General features: G+C 37.0%; 1 protein-coding gene across 8 annotated transcripts in view; it reads left to right on the top strand.

Moving 5' to 3' along the window:
* The window catches only part of USP28 (ubiquitin specific peptidase 28), a 70,520-nt gene that overhangs the window by 15,888 nt on the left and 35,344 nt on the right, over nucleotides 1-19,288 (top strand). For 5 of the 8 annotated variants that reach the window (XM_058289396.2, XM_058289397.2, XM_023591009.2 and 2 more), the window contains exons 2-5: nucleotides 4,337-4,414; nucleotides 5,840-5,972; nucleotides 16,934-17,039; nucleotides 17,867-18,026. In XM_058289396.2, the coding sequence (XP_058145379.1) occupies nucleotides 4,337-4,414; nucleotides 5,840-5,972; nucleotides 16,934-17,039; nucleotides 17,867-18,026 (477 nt within the window). The remainder of the gene's footprint in view (nucleotides 1-4,336; nucleotides 4,415-5,839; nucleotides 5,973-16,933; nucleotides 17,040-17,866; nucleotides 18,027-19,288) is intronic. The other 3 variants (XM_023591010.3, XM_023591008.2, XM_023591007.2) reach the window with 1 other exon arrangement.

Genomic DNA, 19,288 nt, shown 5'->3' with positions numbered 1-19,288 from the left:
ATATTCACCAGTGAAGCCATCTGGTCTTGGGCATTTCTTTATTGGGAGATCTTTGATTCCTGATTCAATCTCTTTATTTATTATTGGTCTGTTGAGATCTTCTCTTTCTTCTTGAGTCAGTTTGTGTGTTTCTAGGAATTTGTCTATTTCATCTAGGTTGTCTAATTTGTTAATTTGTTGGCATATGGTTGTTCATAGTATCATTTTATGATGCTTATTTTTGTGGGATCAGTCATAATGTCCCACCTTTCTTTTCTGGTTTTAGTTATTTGCATCCTCTTTTTTACTTTGTCAGTCTAGGTAAAGTTTGGCAATTTTATTGATCTTTTCAAAGAAGCAACTTTTGGGTTTGTTGTTTCTCTCTATTGTTTTTATTCCCTATTTCATTTATCTATACTCTAACCTTTGTTATTTCCTTCCTTCTGCTCGTTTTGAGTTTGTTCTTTTTCAGATCCTTCAGTTGTGACTTTCAGTCTCTGATTTGAGATCTTTCTTCCTTTTTAATATAAGCATTTAGAACTATAAATTTCCCTCCTAGCACTGCCTATGCTGCATCCCGTAAGTTTTGGTATGTTGTGTTTTCACTTTCATTCACCTCAAGGTATTTCCTAATTTTCCTTGTGATTTCTTCTTTGACCCATTGGTTGTTTGAGTGCTTTCTTTAATTTCCATATATTTGTGAATTTTTCAGTTCTCCCACTATTATTAATGTCTAACTTCTTTCTCTTGTGGTCAGAAAAGATACATTGCCTGATTTCAAAATTCTAAATTCATTGAAACTTGTTTTGTGATCTAACATATCGCTTGTCCTGGAGAATGAATCATGTGCATTAGAGAAGATTGTGTATTCTGCTGCTGTTGGGTGAAGGCACTATAAATGTCAGTTAAGTCTATTTGGTTTATAGTATTGTTCAAGTCTTCTATTTCCTTATGGATCTTCTGTGTAGATTTCTGCCTGCCTGTTATTGAAAGTAGTGTACTGAAATCTATTATTAATGTAGAACCATCTACTTCTCCCTTCAAGTCTGTCAATATTTGCTTGATGTATTTTAGGGCTCTTTGGTTAGGTGCATACATTTATAATTGTTACGGTCTTCTTGTTTAATCAACCCCTTTATCAGTATATGGTGACCTTTTTTGTTCCTTGTAACAGTTGACTTAAATTTTGTTTTCTCTTATATTAGTATAGCTACCTCAACTCTCTTTTGGTTGCTGTTTGTGTGGTATGTATATTTTTACATTCTTTTTACTTTAAGCCTACCTGTGTCTTTGAATTTAAGGTGAGTAGACAAAATAATTTTACATAGGTGTCATATCTGATAGGTAGCTTTTTAAAAAGCAAGACTTAAAAGTTTTTCTCTTTTCAAGAGTGTATTCTAGATTTATTAACGTCTATTGCTCCCTCTTACAAAGAGGAGACATAGGAGTGGGAGTAGAATGTATCTGACTTTAATCCAAGGCCAGATGTAGATGATTAGTAAAACATTTACTATTTGAATACCATATTTCATTGATTCAATTCACTTGGCATTCTAACGTCTCTGACACGTGTATGAACTTGGTCTTAGCTGCTTCTATTGTCATAATGATAGATGAGTTATAAGTATTGTTGGTAGCACATAGTTGAGTTTGTCGTTTAAAATGTCTTTAGAAATATTACACCGTGATTCAGCATTGAAACGAAAAAGTGGGTATGGAGAAAGGCATGGAAACAGAACAAGGGCATAAGTTCGATTTTATGTGAAGCAAAATATTTTTCTTTTTTCTAACAAATTTTATTTATTTATTTAATCCCCCCTTGCAGTTTGTTCCTTTCTTTGCAGTTTCTTCTCTGTGTCCATTTGCTGCGCGTTTTCTCTGTATCTGCTTGTTTCCCTTTGTTGTATCATCTTGCTGCGCCAGCTCTCTGCAGGCATGGGCCAGCTTGCCTTCACACGGAGGCCCTGGGAAGTGAACCCAGGGCCTCCCATATGGTAGACAGGAGCCCAACTGACTGAGCCACAGCCGCTTCCCCAAAATATTTTTCGTTGAAGGAATCATTACAGTTTCAAATGTCCTTGCAAAATTATAATCATGTATGTTTTATGGCACCTAAGAAAGGAAGATACCATATGTATATTAAGTTGTGTTAAGTTTTGCCTATCACAAGCCAGGCAATGCACCTGGAAGCAAGAGAAATTGCTATATTCCTCAACATAGATGTGAAATTTCAGAGCAACAAGAAGATACTGTGACTGATTCATGTGTCTCCTCTGACTGTTGTTAAGGCATTGTGTCATTGTTTGTGTTGGCATTTTTTTCTTCCTTAGGGTGCATAAAATAATAGTGTTTTATATAATTGATGGTACCTTAGGTTTGGTCAGTTATAGTATTTACCTCTACTACCAATTATCAAAGATAGCATGTGTAGAACATACTGTACTATTAGTAAATAAAGCTGTGATTTGTATAAAAGAAAAAAGGAAACTTCTTAACATTCAAAAGTCAAGGTCAAAACACAAGAATAAAATATTAGATTTGTTTTGCATTAAATGGGTATTCTTGTCTTTTTGTTTTAAATTCTTAGTGACATTGTAGCATAAAAGAGTGCACACTCAGGAGTCAGGCGTCCTGAGCTCAAATTCCAGCTGTACCCCTTACTAACTGTGCATCAGTTTTCTGCCCATTAGATGTACTACTTAGCTCACAGGTTGTTATGAGGGTTAAATGAGTTATATTAGTTAATACATGTGTTTGGAACAGCACCTGGCTAAAAGTAAGCAGTGTATCAGTGTTAGCTGTTACATTTTACTGGGAATATTTTCTTTGAATTGTAAGTGTTAACTGTATACAGAATAATTTGAGGGTGAGGTTGTGATTATCTTTCCCATTGTTGCCTGCTTGATTCCAGTTTGGGATTAATATGCTACTTATTCTACCCACCCATTTACTGTTCTACTCCTTTTTTGAGTATATTGATTTTGATCTTTTAGATAATTGTGTTTGATAGATATATATCGATTCACACAATAACATCAAATGGAATTAGAATTAACTTGAAAAAAACATTTTTTTTACTTTATTTTTCTGAAAATCATGATGCTTATGTTTTCAGCTTTTGCTACTGTTAAATCTGGTCACTTTTTAATCACTCTCCCAGGTCCCAGGCAATGACCACTTTTGACCAGACCTGTAGCCTCAAAGGCTGCTCGTCCCAGTCTCCATTTGTAACCTATGCCTCCAGCCCGTGCTTACAGCAGAGACTGTCATGCGTTTCTGAGGACTTAGGAGAGGGGGTTTCCTTTAGTGCCAGTTCCTTCAAAGTTATTCCTAGTTGTGTGATACTTTTAGGCTTTGCATTGGACCCTCAGCTGTTGAAGAAGATAGGATACTGTTTCTCTCACAACTGGCAGTAGCTGTAGACTGTCTCCAAGACATATTACTAACATAAAGGTATTAATGGATATTATACTGATACGGGGAAGCTTCCTTTCTTCTAACAGAATTAATTTTGAACTATTTTGTTTCGAATATTCCTCTAAAAGATCTTTGTGTCTAAAGTTGAGCCAGCCAGCTGTTTAAATTGAGTTGTGCTTGTCAGCAGGTGTTTTGTGTTAACTTTTCTCTTTGTATAACAACAGGATAAAATGGCTGGGTGGAGACTTTAAGGCTGAAGGGGGATTATACTATCAACTGACCCTATGGTGGCTGGAATTTAACAAGATAGGTTTTTCTATGATTCAGGGTAAAGACAAGAAAACTTTCTAGAGTTCATTCTCCCTGGACTTTATACATTTTACTTAACAATTCAGAAAATTTTAATTTTATTCATAACTCTCTTTTTAAGTAATCAAACCTAACATTTTAAATATGACATTTGTATCATTTGTAAACTACATGATTGGAAACTTATTGTCAGTGAAAGATGACACATACAAATGGCATGTTCAGAGAAGCTTAAAATAGCACATTTTCACATCCATGCAAGTTCACTGGACTCCTTATATGACCTACTTATACACTACTTAGAGAAAGAAATACCTGGGACATTTTAATCATCTGTTAAGTCTAGAATATTACATTTAAATGTTTTAAGTATTTGTAGTTTTACTATTTACTCGTATTTCTTTCCTAAGTACCAAAAGCATTTTCCACAATTAAACTTTTTAGAAAGCCATGGCATTTCAGAATATGTCTGGCAGTCAATATCTTATTATTTTAAACTTATGCATTCTTTAAAATAAAAATATAGGCCTCAGGCCTCTTTAGCCAAGATGCTTTTACTTATTCTTTAAATGTGTCCTGGTTTATTTTCTGACTGACATACATCTGTGGTTATTTTGTTTCTCAACTATAGAGCTGCCAAATGCTTTTAAATCAACTGAGAGAGATCACAGGCATTCAGGACCCTTCCTTTCTTCATGAAGCTCTGAAGGTTAGTTGCAAGACCCCTGTTAATCCACAGGTTCTAGAACAGTTGTCCATATTATAGTTATGTCAGGTCAGGCTATTTTTACGTCAAAATGAAAGTGCCTATAAGGGATAACCTCTACAAGTGAGATGACCCTGTATCTTCAATGTTGAAACTATAGGAGAGGGAAAAGATTGCGGGTGGGAGTGAATGGGGAGATGCCTAATGGGTGAAAAGAATTTTTTTTTTTTTTTAAAGATTTATTTTATTTTTATTTAATTTCCCCCCCTCCCCTGGTTGTCTGTTCTTGGTGTCTGTTTGCTGCGTCTTGTTTCTTTGTCCGCTTCTGTTGTCGTCAGCGGCCCGGGAAGTGTGGGCGGCGCCATTCCTGGGCAGGCTGCTCTTTCTTTCACGCTGGGCGGCTTTCCTCACGGGCGCACTCCTTGCGCGTGGGGCTCCCCCACGCGGGGGACACCCTTGCGTGGCAAGGCACTCCTTGCGCGCATCAGCGCTGCTCATGGCCAGCTCCACACGGGTCCAGGAGGCCCGGGGTTTGAACCGCGGACCTCCCATGTGGTAGACGGACGCCCTAACCACTGGGCCAAAGTCCGTTTCCCAGGGTGAAAAGAATTTTAAGAGACCTGTCAGCCTATTGCATTGTCTAGACCTTATATGGAACCTGGTTCAAACCAATAAACTTAAAAATATTTTTGAATCAGTGAAGTTTGAACTGGTTATTTTATATTAAAAAATTGTTACTCTTTAGATGTGATAATAGCATTGTGGGTTATATATTTTTTAAAAGACACATTCTGAAATGTTGACTGATGAAAAGTTAATTTTCTTAGACTTTGCCTCAGAATATCTGGGGAAAGGATAGTGGTATAAATGAAACAACACTGGCCATGACTTGATAATTACTGAAGCTGGATGACGGACACGTGGAGGTTCAATAATACATTCTCTTTACTGTAGTATATGTTAGAAATTTTTATACTAGAAAATTTAAAACTATAGAATTATGGTCATTACTACAGAATATGATAACTGCTTGATGCTTTTACTGTAGAGACTGACTTCATTCAGAATCTTTGTGCTTGTTGCCAACCTCCTTTTTGACTCATTGTGCTTTGTCTGTTTTGTGAGAGCAGAGCGCAGTCAGAACTGTTGTCAAGCAAGGTTTCATTGCTGTTTGCACCCTAGGGGCAATCAGAGCGTGGCACCTTCCTTCGTGTAGCTAGGTGCTTGATGTACTCTTCAAGCATGTTAGATTTACTGTCCTCCACCAAACTATTGTTATTCTACCTCCTATCCTAGAATTTTAACTATGCTTACTTGCCACCATGGTAATAAGAATTTTTAACCAAAAAACTCTAATCACTGCTTATTTTAAATTCTGTCATGTTTTGCTTTTGAAATTTCTGGGTTTTTTTTTTTTCCCTCCCTTAGGCCAGTAATGGTGACATCACCCAGGCAGTCAGCCTTCTCACTGATGAGAAAGTTAAGGAGCCCAATCAAGACCCTGTTGCTACAGAACCATCAGAGGTAGAGGAGAGTCCTGCCAGCAAAGAAGTTTTAGCAAGTAAGTATATCTTGCTTGTTCCTGCTCTGAACTTGCAGAAAAAAAGAGATGAGTGTGTGTGAGTTCCCTACTGGGCACATCAACACTTTGGCAATAAGGTAATAATAGGTAATCACTAAGCCATTACCTTCTATCAGGGACAGTTCTATGTACTTAAATGGTTTCATTCATTCATTCTTGAGCACCCATTCCATGAGCACCTACTTTGTCTCGACACTCTCAGATACTAGAGATAGAGTAATGACGGAGAGAGAAAAATTCCTGCCTTCATGTGCTTATTTTTAGTGGGTGGAAATCGGCTAGTATTTAATAAATTTTACAGCATGTTAGAACATGAAAAGTACCATGTAGAGAAACAAAGGAGGAAATGAAAAAAGGTGTGCTTAGCGCATCTCACCCTGCAGCATGCCTGCAATCTGTGTCTTCAAATTGTGTGCCCCTTTGTTTCTTAATAAACATTTTATTCTCTCGCCTACTCGATGGTGTGTCCTTAAATTCTTTTATGCAACATAGCCAGGAACCTAGAATAAACTCTTTATTCCCTTACCTACCCCGCCCCCCCAAAAAAAATAAATTAAAAAAAGAAAAAAGAGGTGCTGGAAATGGATTGTAAGCAGTATGGGCCTTTTGAGAAAGTGAAGAGGTGAAGGAAGGAGTAAACTATGTGAGGCCCTGAGGTTGGAGTAGACCTTAGCCTGCTCCTGGCACTGCCGCGAGCACGAACTGACGCTCAGTGAGTGAGGAGCCTGGTAAGAAATGAGGCCGTAGAGGGAATGGCAGGTGGAACGTGCACAGCCTTCCTAAGTGCTTGGCTCTCTCTGAGTTAGATGGGAGTGCTGGAGAGTTTCAAGCAAAGGAATCAGAGAAAATGGCTTCCATATTTTCTCATGATCACTGGGGCTGCTGTGCTGAGAACAGAATGTTGGGGAGGGTAGTGAGGGGCTTAGGTCCAAGCAGACAGACAGCCCAGGACAAGGCCGAGGGCTATTGCAGATGATGGTGATTTAGGCAAATGTAGTGGCAGAGGGGGAGACAGTTGGATTCTGGACATACAGTAGTTTTAAGGCAATAAGATTTGCTTGCAGGACAGAGAAAGATTGAGAGAGAGAGGAGTTAAAGGTGATTCCAAGTTTTTTGGCCTATGCAGCTGAAAGGATGGAGTTAAATGAGATAAACGTAATTACAGGTGGAGTGTATTTTGGGTGGAAAAGGAAGTGATCAGTTTTGACAATTCTAAATTTGAGGTGTTGGTTAGACATCCCACAGGAAATGTCAAAAAGTCAGTGGGGGGAAAAAAAAAGCATATAGTGGAACAGGTGTAGCTCAGTGGCTCAGTACCTGCCTTGCATGTACGAGGTCCTGGGTTCAATACCTGGTACCTCTGACAAAAAGGAAAAAAAAAAGTGGAGTACCAAGTTCAGGGGAGAGATCTGGACTAGAAATAAATAAACTTGGGATCATAAGCCTATAAATGGTATTTAAAACCCTGAGGTTGGATGAACTCTGCAAGGGAGTGGCTGTAGATAAAAGGAAAATACTCAGTGACGCAACGACTAAACTCTGGGCACTCCCCATGTTGAGAGGTCTGGGGAGGTCAGAAGAAAACAAGGAGTGGTACTCTGGACACCAGGTGGAGAAGGTTTCTCTAGGAGGAGGGAGCCATCAGATGGTCCCATGGTGTTACTAGACATTTAGACTCTTTGCAGGTCTGTGCTATTTTGAATAATGTTACAAATATTCTTCATATGTCTGGTGTGCATTGTGACTTTTTTCAATCCATATTTTTCTTTTTGAGACTCATCCAGGGTGAAGGCTGTAGCTGGAATTCGTTTATTTTTACTGATGTGTAGTATTCCATGGTATGAATATACAATTTATCTATTTGTTGACTGACTTTAGGCTTGTTTCCAATTCTTTGCTCTTATAAACAAGGCTACTGTGAGTTGTTTTGGTTCATGTGTCTTTGTGCAAGTGTGTAAGAGTTTCTTTAATGTATATATAGCAGTGTAATTGGTGGGTTTCAGGATATGCTTATCATCAGCGTTATAAGTATGACAATAAATTCCCAAATGATTTTTTACCTGTTTATACTCCCACTAACAGGATTTAAAGTAACCGTTGCTCTAAAACTTGTATCAGATTGTAAAATTGGGAAGCAGATTTAGCCCAACCGATAGAGCATCCGCCTATCACATGGGAGGTCCAAGGTTCAAACCCAGGGCCTCCTGACCTGTGTGATAAGCTGGCCCACATGCAGTGCTGATGCGCACAAGGAGTGCCGTGCCATGCCGGGGTGTCCCCCTCATAGGAGAGCCCCATGTGCACGGAGTGTGCCCCTTAAGGAGAGCCACCCAGGGTGAAAAAAGTGCAGCCTGCCAGGAATGGCACCGCACTCACAGAGACCTGATAGAGCAAGATGACGCAACAAAAAGAGACACAGGTTCCCCAGTACCGCTGACAAGAATACAAGCAGACACAGAAGAACACACACACAGTGAATGGACACAGAACAGACAACTGAGCGGGGCGGGACAGGGAAGGGGAGAGAAATAAATAAAAAATAAATCTTAAAAAAAAAAGTGTAAAATTGTTGCTCATCTTTATGATATGAAATGGTATCTTGTTTTTAATTTGACTTTTTCTAATTAGTAATAAGATTGAGAATCTTTTCATCTTTGGCTTTTTGTGTTTTCCTCTGTATCTTCTGCCAAATTTTCCATTTATTGTTTGCCTTTTTCTTATTGAATGGTAAGGGCATCTTATATATTCTTGATAGTAATCCTTGTTTTTGGATTTATGTGTTACAGAGCTCTTCTGCATGTGGGTGACTTGTGTTTTTACCCTATGGTGATGAACTGAAGAGCTAAATTTTACTGCAGTTTAATTTATCAAATCTTTTCCTTATGGTTTGTGCTTTTTGTTTAAGAACTCCTTCTGTACCCTGAAGTCATAAGGATATTCTCTTACATTGTCTTCTAAAATCGTATTGTTTCGCCCTTTCACATTTAATTTTTTTTAAGATTTATTTTTTATTTCTCTCCCCTTTCCCCCCATCCCCATTGTCTGCTCTCTTTGTCCATTCGCTGTGTGTTCTTCTGTGTCCCCCTACATTCTTGTCAGCAGCACCTGGAATCTGTGTCTCTTTTTGTTGTGTCATCTTGCTGCATCAGCTTTCCATGTGTGCAGTGCCACTCCTGGGCAGGCTGCACTCTTCGCACAGGGCAGCTCTCCTTGCAGGGCACACTCCTTGCACATGGGGCTCCCCATGTGGGGGACACCCCTGCATGGCACAGCACTCCTTGTGCGCATCGGCCCTGTGCGTGGGCCAGCTCATCACATGAGTCAGGAGGCCCTGGGTTTGAACCCTGGACCTCCCATATGATAGGCAGACGCTCTGTCAGTTGAGCCAAATCCGCTTCCCCCCCTTTTACATTTAAATTTTAATTCATCTGAGATTAATGTACTTTTTTAGTCTGGCCTAAGATAAAGGTACAATTAAATTATTTCCACATACAGCTACCCAGTTATCCTAGAACCCGTTTATTGAAAAGGCTGTCCTTTCCCACTGATCTTCAGTGTCAGCTCTGTTATATCAGATTTTCATACTTTTCATTTTGTTTTATTGCTGTTATTTATTATAATTTTATGATGTCTTGCTCTCTGGTGATGTTTATCTTTCCTCATTGCCCATCTTCATGAGTATCTTAGTTATTTTTGGCATTTTGTTCTTTATGAGCTTAAAACACAGCTTGTCAAGTTCTCTCTATATAATTCCTGTTGGAATTTTATTGGGATTACATTGAATCTAAACATAAATTCAGGGATATTTGGCAGCTTTATATTATTAAGTTCTCTGAGCCGTGACTGTGTGTCTTACACATCTTTTTATTTTATTTTATTTTTTTTAAGATTTCTTGTTTATTTCTCTCCCCTCCTCCCAGTTGTCTGCTCTCTGTGTCCATTCGCTGTGTTACACATCCTTTTAAAGGAAGTACCAGTTTGTTTTCCAAAATGGCTATACCTTATTTTGTAGTTTTTTTAATCAGAGCTGAAGTAGGTTTATAGAGAAACCATGTGTAAAGCACAGACTTTCCATATATCCCCTTCTCACATACACACACAGTGTTCCCTATTAACATTTTGTATTAGTGTAATACCTTTGTTAGAGTTGATGACACAATATTCTAATTATGCTGTTAAATTTAGTCCACTGTTTACATTCCGTTCACTGTTTATGTTATACAGTTCTATGGGTTTATGTATGTGTATGGTAATGTATATATACAATTCAGTGGCATTAATTAATACACAGAGTTGTGCCTACATCACCATCATCCATTGCCAAAATTTTTCCATCACCCCAATCAGAAACTCTGTGCCTTTACCCATTAGCTCCTGTTCCCCTTCCCCACCTGGCCTCTGGTAACCTGCATCCTAGTTTCTGACTATGAAAATACAATTTTACTTATTTCATAAGTGACATTGTACAGTATTTGTCCTTTTGTGTTTGGCTTATTTCACGCAACATGAATTCTTCAAGATTCATCCATGTTGCATGTATTCCTTTTTATGGCTGAAAAATATTCCATTGTACATATCAACCACATTTTGCTTATCCATTAATCTGTTGATGGACACTTTGGTTGCTTCTACCTTTTGGCAATTGGGAGTAATGCTGCTGTGAACATCAGTGTGCAAATATCTGTTCAAGTCCCTGCTTTCAGTTCTTTTGGATATATAACTAAAAGAGGATTGCTAGGTCATATGGTAATTCTATAATTAACTTAATGAGGAACTGCCAGACTGTTTTTCCACAGCAGCTGCGCCATCTTATTAATATATCCCCACCAACAATGGATGAGTATTCCTGTTTCTTCACATCTTCTCCAACACTTGCTATTTTACTTTTCTTTCTTTTTTTTTAATGGTAGCCAATCTAGTGGGTATGAAATACAATTTCATTGTGGTTTTGATATGCATTTCCCTGTTTGTTAATTATGTTGAGCATCTTTTCATGTGCTTTTAGACATTTGTATATTTTTGGAGAAATGCCTATTCAAGTTTTTGGGTTGTTTGTCTTTTTGATGTTGAGTTGTAGAAGTTCTTTTTATATTCTGGATATTAAAGCCTTATCAGATAAATGTTTTCTAAATATTTTCTCCCATTCTCTAGGTTGTTTTTTTACTTCCCTGATGACATCCTTTGATGAAGTTCCATTTATTTATTTTTTCTTTTGTTGTTCATACCTTTGGTGTAAAGTCTAAGAAATTGTTATCTAATATAAGGTCCTGAAAATGTTTCCCTTTGTTTTCTCCTAAGAATTTTTAAGTTTTTTCCTTGTATTTAGGTCTTTGGTCCATTTTTAATTGATTTTTGCATATGGTGTGTGGCAAGGGTGTACCTTCATTCTTTTGTTATGGCTTCCTAGTTCTTCCATCACCATTTGCTGAAGGGACTATTCTTTCCCCATTGAGTGGACTTGTCTAAGATCATTTGGCTAAAAGTGTGATCATCTATTTCTGAACTCTTAATTCAAATCCATTGATCTATAACGTCTGTACTGAGCCAGTACCATGCCGTTTTGATTACTGTAGCTTTGTAATAAGTTTTAAAATCACGAAGTGATGGTTCTCTTTTTTTAAGATGGTTTTAGCTATTCAGGGCCACTTACCTGTCCATATAAAATTGATGATTGGCTTTTCTCTTTCTGCAAAGAAGTCTGTTGGAATTGGAATTACATTGAATCTGTGTATCACTTTGGATAGAATTGACATGAATGTGGAATGTCCTTCCATTTATTTAGGTCTTCCTTAATTTCTTTCAGCAATGTTTTGTAGTTATCTATGTACATGTCCTTTACATCCTTGGTTAAATTTATTCCTAGACATTTAATTCCTTTATTTTTTTTTCTTTTTCTTTTTCTTTTTGTGTGTGTGTGTATGTATAGCTGAAGTTTATTTCTTTTCACTGCTTTATAATATATATTTTAAAGATACGTAGATCACACAAAAGGTTACATTAAAAAATAGAACAGGCTCCCGTATACTCCATTCCCCACATGCCCCATTCCTCCCACATCAACAGTTTCTTTGATTAGTGTGGTACATTCATTGCATTTGATGAATACATTTTGGAACACCACGACACATTATGGATTATAGTTGAAGTTGTAGTTTACACTCTCTCCCAGTCCATTCAGTGGGTTAAGGCAGGATATGTAAAGCCCTGCATCTGTCCCTGCAATATCTTTGATTCCTTTAGTTGCTATTGTAAATGGAATTATTTTCTTGTTTTCCTCTTCCAGGTAGTTCAGTACTAGTGTATAGGAACAACATTGATTTTTTTAAATATATTTTTTTATTGAAGTATATCATTCATACATGAACATACATAATCAGTAAATGTATAGTAAAAGTTGTGAATGTATAAACATGCATAACATCATACAGGGGTCCCATACGTCGCCCCTCCACCAACACCTTGCATTGTTGTGAAACATATGTTACACCCTATTATTTTTTTAAATATATTTTTATTATAGAGGTTATGAACTTTTACAGAACAATCATGCAGAAGTATAGAATTCCCATAACAATGCTGATTTTTGCATGTTGCTTTTGCACCCCACCACTTTGCTGAATTCATTCATTAGTTCTAGTAGCTTCATTGGGATTGTCTGTGTGTAGGATAATGTCATCTGCAAATAAGGAGAATTTTACTTCTTCCTTTCCTGTTTGGTTGCCTTTTATTTCTCTTTATTGCCTAATTGCTCTGGCTAGAACTCCCAGTACAGTGTTGAATAACAGTGGTGATAGTGGGCATCCTTGTCTTGTTCATGATCTTAGGGGTAGTATATTAGTTAGCTAAGATGGGTGCTGACTAAAAGTACCAGAAATCTGTTGGTTTTTATAAAGAGTATTTATAAAAAAAGCTTACAGTTTACAAGGCCATAAAGAGCCCAATTCAAGGTACCATAAGAAGTACTTTCTCACCCAAGTCAGTGTTACAGTAAGATGGTCTCCTTCCTTCATCCTCCATCAATCCAGCTTCTTCCAGTCTCAGCTGTGGGCTGGTATAAAGTTTATTTCTTTCTGGGCTTCCTTAGCTCACATGCTCTGTTCTCTTCAACTACAAACTATCAGGCAAATGGCTCATCTCTCTTCCCAAGGCCACAGGATCAAAGTTAACTCCTCTGCTGTGTCTATGGAGCTTTCTTCCTGTACCTTCTTCTGTGTGTCTTCTTGAGCAAGTGCCCATTTATATCAGCCCAACAAGGGGGCCGGACTTAACCTGAGTTACACCCTACTGACTTGATTGAAGCAAAGTTCTAATCTTAATATAATTTAATCAAAGACATCCCAGCTGAATCTAATACAATCAAAAGGTATCACACCCAGAGGAACAGACCAGTTTACAAACATAATTCATATCTCTTTGGAATTCATAAATAATATCAAACTGTTATAGGTAGGCTTTCAGACTTTCACTAATGAGTGTGGTGTTAGCTGTGAGTTTTTCATATATCCCCTTTATTATGTTAAGGATATTTGTTATGCTACTAGCTTTCTGAGTGTTTTTATCAGGAAGAGGTGCTGAATTTTGTCAAATGCCTCTTCTGTGTTCTTTGAAATGATCAAGTGGTAGGTTTTTTGTTGTTTTTCTGTTAATGTGGTATATTACATTAAATGATTTTCTTATGTTGACCCACACTTGGCATGCCTAGGATAAATCTCACTTGATCATGGTATGTAATTCTTTTACTGTGCTGTTGGATTCAGTCTGCTAGTATTTTGTTGAGGATTTTTGCATCTATATTCATGAGGGATATTGGTCTGTAATCTTCTTGTGTTGTCTTTATCTGGCTTTAGTATTAGGGTTATGCTGACCTCATAGAATGAGTGGGAAACTGTTCCCTCCTCTTTAATTTATTTGAAGAGCTTGAACAGAATTGGTGTTATTCTTCTCAAAATGTTTGGTAAAATTCACCAATGAAGCCATCTGGTCCTGAACTTTTCTTTGTTGGGAGGTTTATGATTAGTGATTCAATCTCTACTTGTTTTTGGTTTTGAGATCTTCTATTTTTTCTTGAGTCAGTGTAGATTGTTTATATGCTTTTAGGAATTTGTCCATTTCACCTAGATATATCTAATTATTTGGTATACAATTGTTCATAGTATTCTTTTATAATATTTTTTTATGTCTGATTGGTAGTAGTGTCCCCCTTTCATTCCTGATTGTAGTTATTTGCATCTTCTCTCCTTTTCATTGTCAGTCTAGCTAAAGATTTGTTGATTTTATTGATCTTTTCAAAGAACTAGATTTTGGTTTCATTGATATTTTATTGTTTTTTTATCATTTATTTCATTTATCTCTGCTCTAATTTTTCTTGTTTCCTTTCTTCTCACTTTGGGCTAATTGGCTCTTTTTCTAGTTCTCCAGTTGTGAAGTTTGATTTGAGCTCTTTTTTAATGTAAGCATTTAGAGCTATAAATTTCCCTCTGAGCACTGCCTTTGCTACCAAGATTTGTTTTTTGATCTAACATGTTGTCTATTGAGGAGAATGATTCATGTGCACTCTAGAAGAAAGTGTAACTTGCAGTTTTGGGGTGCAGTATTGTGTATGTATCTGTTAGGTCCAGTTAATTTATTATATTGTTCAAGTTCTCCATTTTCTAATTGATCTTCTGTTTAGAAGTTCTATCCATCAATGAAAATGGTATATTCACGTCTCCAATTATTATTGTAGAGATATCGATTTCTCCCTTCAGTTTTGTCACCGTTTGCCTCGTGCATTTTGCGGCACTGTGGTTAGTGCATAAATGTTTATTTCTTCTTGGTTGATTGACCCTTTTATTAATATATAGTATCCTTCGTTATTTCTTGTAACAGTTTTTGACTTAAACTCTATTTTGTCCATTATTGAGATAGTTACCCCAGGTCTTTTTTGGTTACTATTTTCATGGAATATTTTTTTTTCCATTCTTTGACTTTTGAACCTATTTGTGTCTTTGGGTCTAAAGTGAATTTATTATAAACAACTTTCAGTTGGATTGAGGTGGCTGTGGCATTTTATATTTCCACTAGCAATGTATAAGGGTTTCAGTTTCTCTACATTCTTAGCAACAGTTATTATTATTTGTCTTTTTCAGTCTAGCCATTCCTGTAGATGTATAGTGGTATTTCTCATTGTGGTTTTGATTTGCATTTTCCTAATGGCTAGTCATGTTGAGCCTTTTTTCATGTGCTTATTGGCCATTTATGTATCTTCTTTTAAATAATGTCTATTCAGATCCTTTGCCCATTTTCAATCGGTTCTATATCTTTTTATTGAGTTGTAAGAGTTCTTTAAATATTCTGGATTCAAGTCCTGTGTCAGATTTATGGTTTTCAAAAATTTTCTCCCATTCTCTGGGCTGTCTTTTCACTTTCTTGGTGATATTCTTTTTTCCATTGCCAAATCCAAAATTATAAAGATTTATTTACCTCTGTTTCCTTCTAAGAGTTCTATGGTTTTAGCTCTTATATTTAGATGGTAGATCCATGTTGAGTTAATCTTTGTATATGGTGTGAGGTATGGGTTCAGTTTTTTCTTTTCCATGTGGATATCAGGCTTTCCTAGCACCATTTATTTAAATGATACTCTTTCCCGCAATGAGTGGACTTGGCACTAATAACGAAAATTAATTGGCCATAGATGTATGGGCTTATTCCTGGACTCTGAATTGTCTTCCATTGATCTATATGTCCATACACCAGTAGTATACAGTCTTGATTACTGTACTTTTGTGGGTCTGTGCTTTTTAAATTTTCAGTGTAAATACTCTTTGTTGCTCATGTGTAGCTATTCACTTAATTTTACATATTGATCTTTTCTCTAATCACCTCTTAAATTAATTATATTTACCTTCTTTAGATTATCTTGAGATTCCCACACAGTTGATCATTATCTGTGAGTTATGACAGCTTTGTTTATTTTCTGATCCTTGTTTTTCAGTTCTTTTATTGTCTTATTGCCCTGGCTAGAACTATCCAGAATTATGGTGAATAAAACAGTGACAGAAGACATCTTTTCTTAGTATCCTGGTTTTAAAGGAAACGTATTTAACCTTTCTCCACTAGGAATAATGTTTCCTGTGAGCTTTTTCTAGATACTTCTCCTCAGCCTAAGAATATTCTTTTCTGTTTAGCGATGGCTTAGAGTTTTTATTCTGAATGGAAGTTTAATGTTATCAAATACTTTTTCTGTATCTTCTGAGGTGTTTGTTTTTTTTCTTTAATCTGTTAATACAGTGAATTTTGTTGGTCTATTTTCTAAGGTTAATGTAGTTTTTCATTTCTACAATAAACTCATCCTGATCTGAATATATAATCCTTTTTTACACATTATTGGATTCCATCTCTAGTACTTTATTTACGATTCTTGCACCTGTGATCATGTGTGAATTTGTCATTTTTCCTTCTACTGTTTTCCTTTTTTTCCCTATCTTGACTGGTTTGGGAAATACCAAGGCATTTTACTGACTTTGTAAAATGAGTTGAGGAAATATGGCCTGTTTTCTCTGGAATAGTTTGTGTGAGATTGAAAATATCTGTTCCTTGAATGGTTGATGTTGAATGAGTGATGTTTCATGATGATGAATGAAGAGAGGCTATTTAACCTACAGGTATGGGAAATATTTCCGACTTTGTAGAATTAGACTGCAGAAGGTGGTATTTGGTTCATGCATTTTAGTAGCTTGTTATTTCTGAACCATTGGCTGGTCTAAAGTTACAATGTAGCTATACATTATTTATTTGATTCTAGCATAGAATAATAAAGTTGTTACACAGATGAGCCCTTGTAGTGAGAGCTAAGGAGTTTATCTGGTTTTGTAAAAGTCTTTGCCTTTTTTCCCTACACTGCAAACAGAAAGGCAATGTTTCTGGTGTATAGGCTAATCACATTTCTATTTGTCTTACAGAAGTAATAGACCTTACTCATGATAACAAAGATGATCTTCAGGCTGCCATTGCTCTGAGTCTCCTGGAGTCCCCCAAAATACAAGCTGATGGAAGAGATCTTAACAGGTTGTTGATTTAACGTGTGATCTTCACTCCCTGCATTAGCGTATAGGTCAGAGGCAATAATAGCCCTGGGAATGTTGCTCAGGAACAAGTCTGCAAAGCATCTTTAGGAGAAAATGAGAATGTAAATTAGTTTCCTTAGTCTTTGGGTCACTTTTGAAACAGCCACATATGACAAGGATTTTATCATAGCTCTGGTCTTTTGTGTGGAAGCTGCAAGATTTTGTAGTTCATAGGAACTAGGGGCAAAAAAAAAATCCTAGTCCAATACCTGATGAATATATATTCCCTTTCCAAATTTTGAGGGTTATCTTGTTGGGTGTTTAAAAATGAAAGTTATCACTCAACTACCCTCCCTCAGAAGTGACCAGGGGATGTATTTTTTGAATTGGTAATAATTCACTGTTTGTCTGGTATTATTCGCAGACATCCCATTCAAATGGGGATTTGTTGTTTTTCTGGATATGTTCATTCCCTTTACACTGCTGAGTTGTTTCTTTCAGGAAAACAGAGGGCTGGGTTTTCTGTGCTGGGCAATTTGAAGAATCTTATATCTAGCAGTGCCTCTCTGACCCTTTCAATCGTATGCTTTGAGATATAGCTCTGTTGAGATCTCAAACTTTTAATGTAGTCTTAAGGCTCAACTCAGTACCAATCATGGACCTCATAAGTAGTAATTTCTGTTATATATTATACTCTTGTAATTACTGTATAGAAATGATCACCCAATAAATAGTTTATGATTGTCTAAGAAAGATTACCAACATTCCCAATGTTATTGTTTACCTGTTTTCTTTATTTTGATATTGTGATATGCTGGCACAACATAGGATGCATGAAGTGACCTCTGCAGAAACTAAACGCTCAAAGAGAAAACGCTGCGAAGTCTGGGGGGAAAATCCCAATCCCAATGACTGGAGGAGAGTTGATGGATGGCCAGTTGGGCTGAAAAATGTTGGCAATACATGTTGGTTTAGTGCTGTTATTCAGGTATGATACTCTTAAGAGATAACTGTACCTTCTGGAAGTAGTTTTATAGTTTAACAAACTGAAATGCGAGAAACATAGCTTTTCAAAAATGGAAACATATATAAAACTGGAAGGGGGTTCTCATGGCATTGTATTTTGTATTTTGGTTGCTTTCTTGTATTTTGGATTGGATGCTTTGATGTCTAAAAAAATTCTCTGGTTGTGAATATGTTAAATAGGTATTTTAGATCAGCATTTAGTGAATACTGTATTATAGTAGAGCAAGAGTGAATAAGGACAAACCAGTTGCTGGGAGGCCTCTTAGATATCCATGTAGCAGATAATGGTGGCCTGGAGTAGAGAAACGGCAGAAGTCATGGAATGAGGAAAGTGAGCACATTCTACAGATATTTAGGGGATCAAATCAGCAGGATTTGGTGAACTATTGGATATAGGATATATGCAAGAGAGTCAAGAAAGATGTAAGATTTCCAGCTCGAGTAACCAGGTAGATGATGGTACGTACCATTTGACACTGGAGGAGGAATAATATGGGTGTGTGGTAAGAGTGGGATTTCAGTTCACTTTTAGGCATTTAGATAGTAATAAAGCTAAAGGAGTGGATGAATTCACTTAGGGTATTAACTGGGAAGTATCTCCTAGACATCTTAAACTGAACATGTCCATACTGCAACGCTCATTTCCTTCCCCTGCAGTCTTCTCCATCATGTGTATGGTGTCTAACTAGTTGTTCACATAAAAAAATGGAATCATCCTCCCTTTTTCTTACCCACCACATACAGTTCATTAATTCATAGCTTATTATTGTTTAAGGCTCTGGGGAAACAGCAGAAAATAAAACAAAGCCCCTCTTCTCATGTGGTTTACTTTGAGAAGAGTGGAACAGATAGTAAACAAAGTATATGTATTCGGTTATGATAAGTGCCATAAAAACAATTGAATTAGGAAAAGAGGGGTGGGGTGGGGCTAGAGATGGTCTATCTATTCATGGAGGGTGTGGTCAGGGGTGACCTTTCTGATGAGATGGGCATTGGAGCAGAACCCTGAAGTAGGCAAGGGAATGAGCTGTATATTCGCATAAAGAACATTCCAGATAGAGGGAACAGCATCTAAAAAGCCTAGGTTCAGGAGCTTCTTGATGTGTTTGAGAAATGTCAAGAAGGCCAGAGTGACTAAAACTGAGTATTCACAGAGAGAATAGAAAGCAGTGAGCTCAAAGAGGTAGTAGAGGTAGGATGGGGGATGTGGGGGTCATGGTGAGG

This window comes from Dasypus novemcinctus, chromosome 27, assembly GCF_030445035.2.
Source record: "Dasypus novemcinctus isolate mDasNov1 chromosome 27, mDasNov1.1.hap2, whole genome shotgun sequence".
NCBI classification, from domain to species: Eukaryota; Metazoa; Chordata; class Mammalia; order Cingulata; family Dasypodidae; genus Dasypus; species Dasypus novemcinctus.
This window is presented reverse-complemented; position numbering and strand designations above follow the sequence as displayed.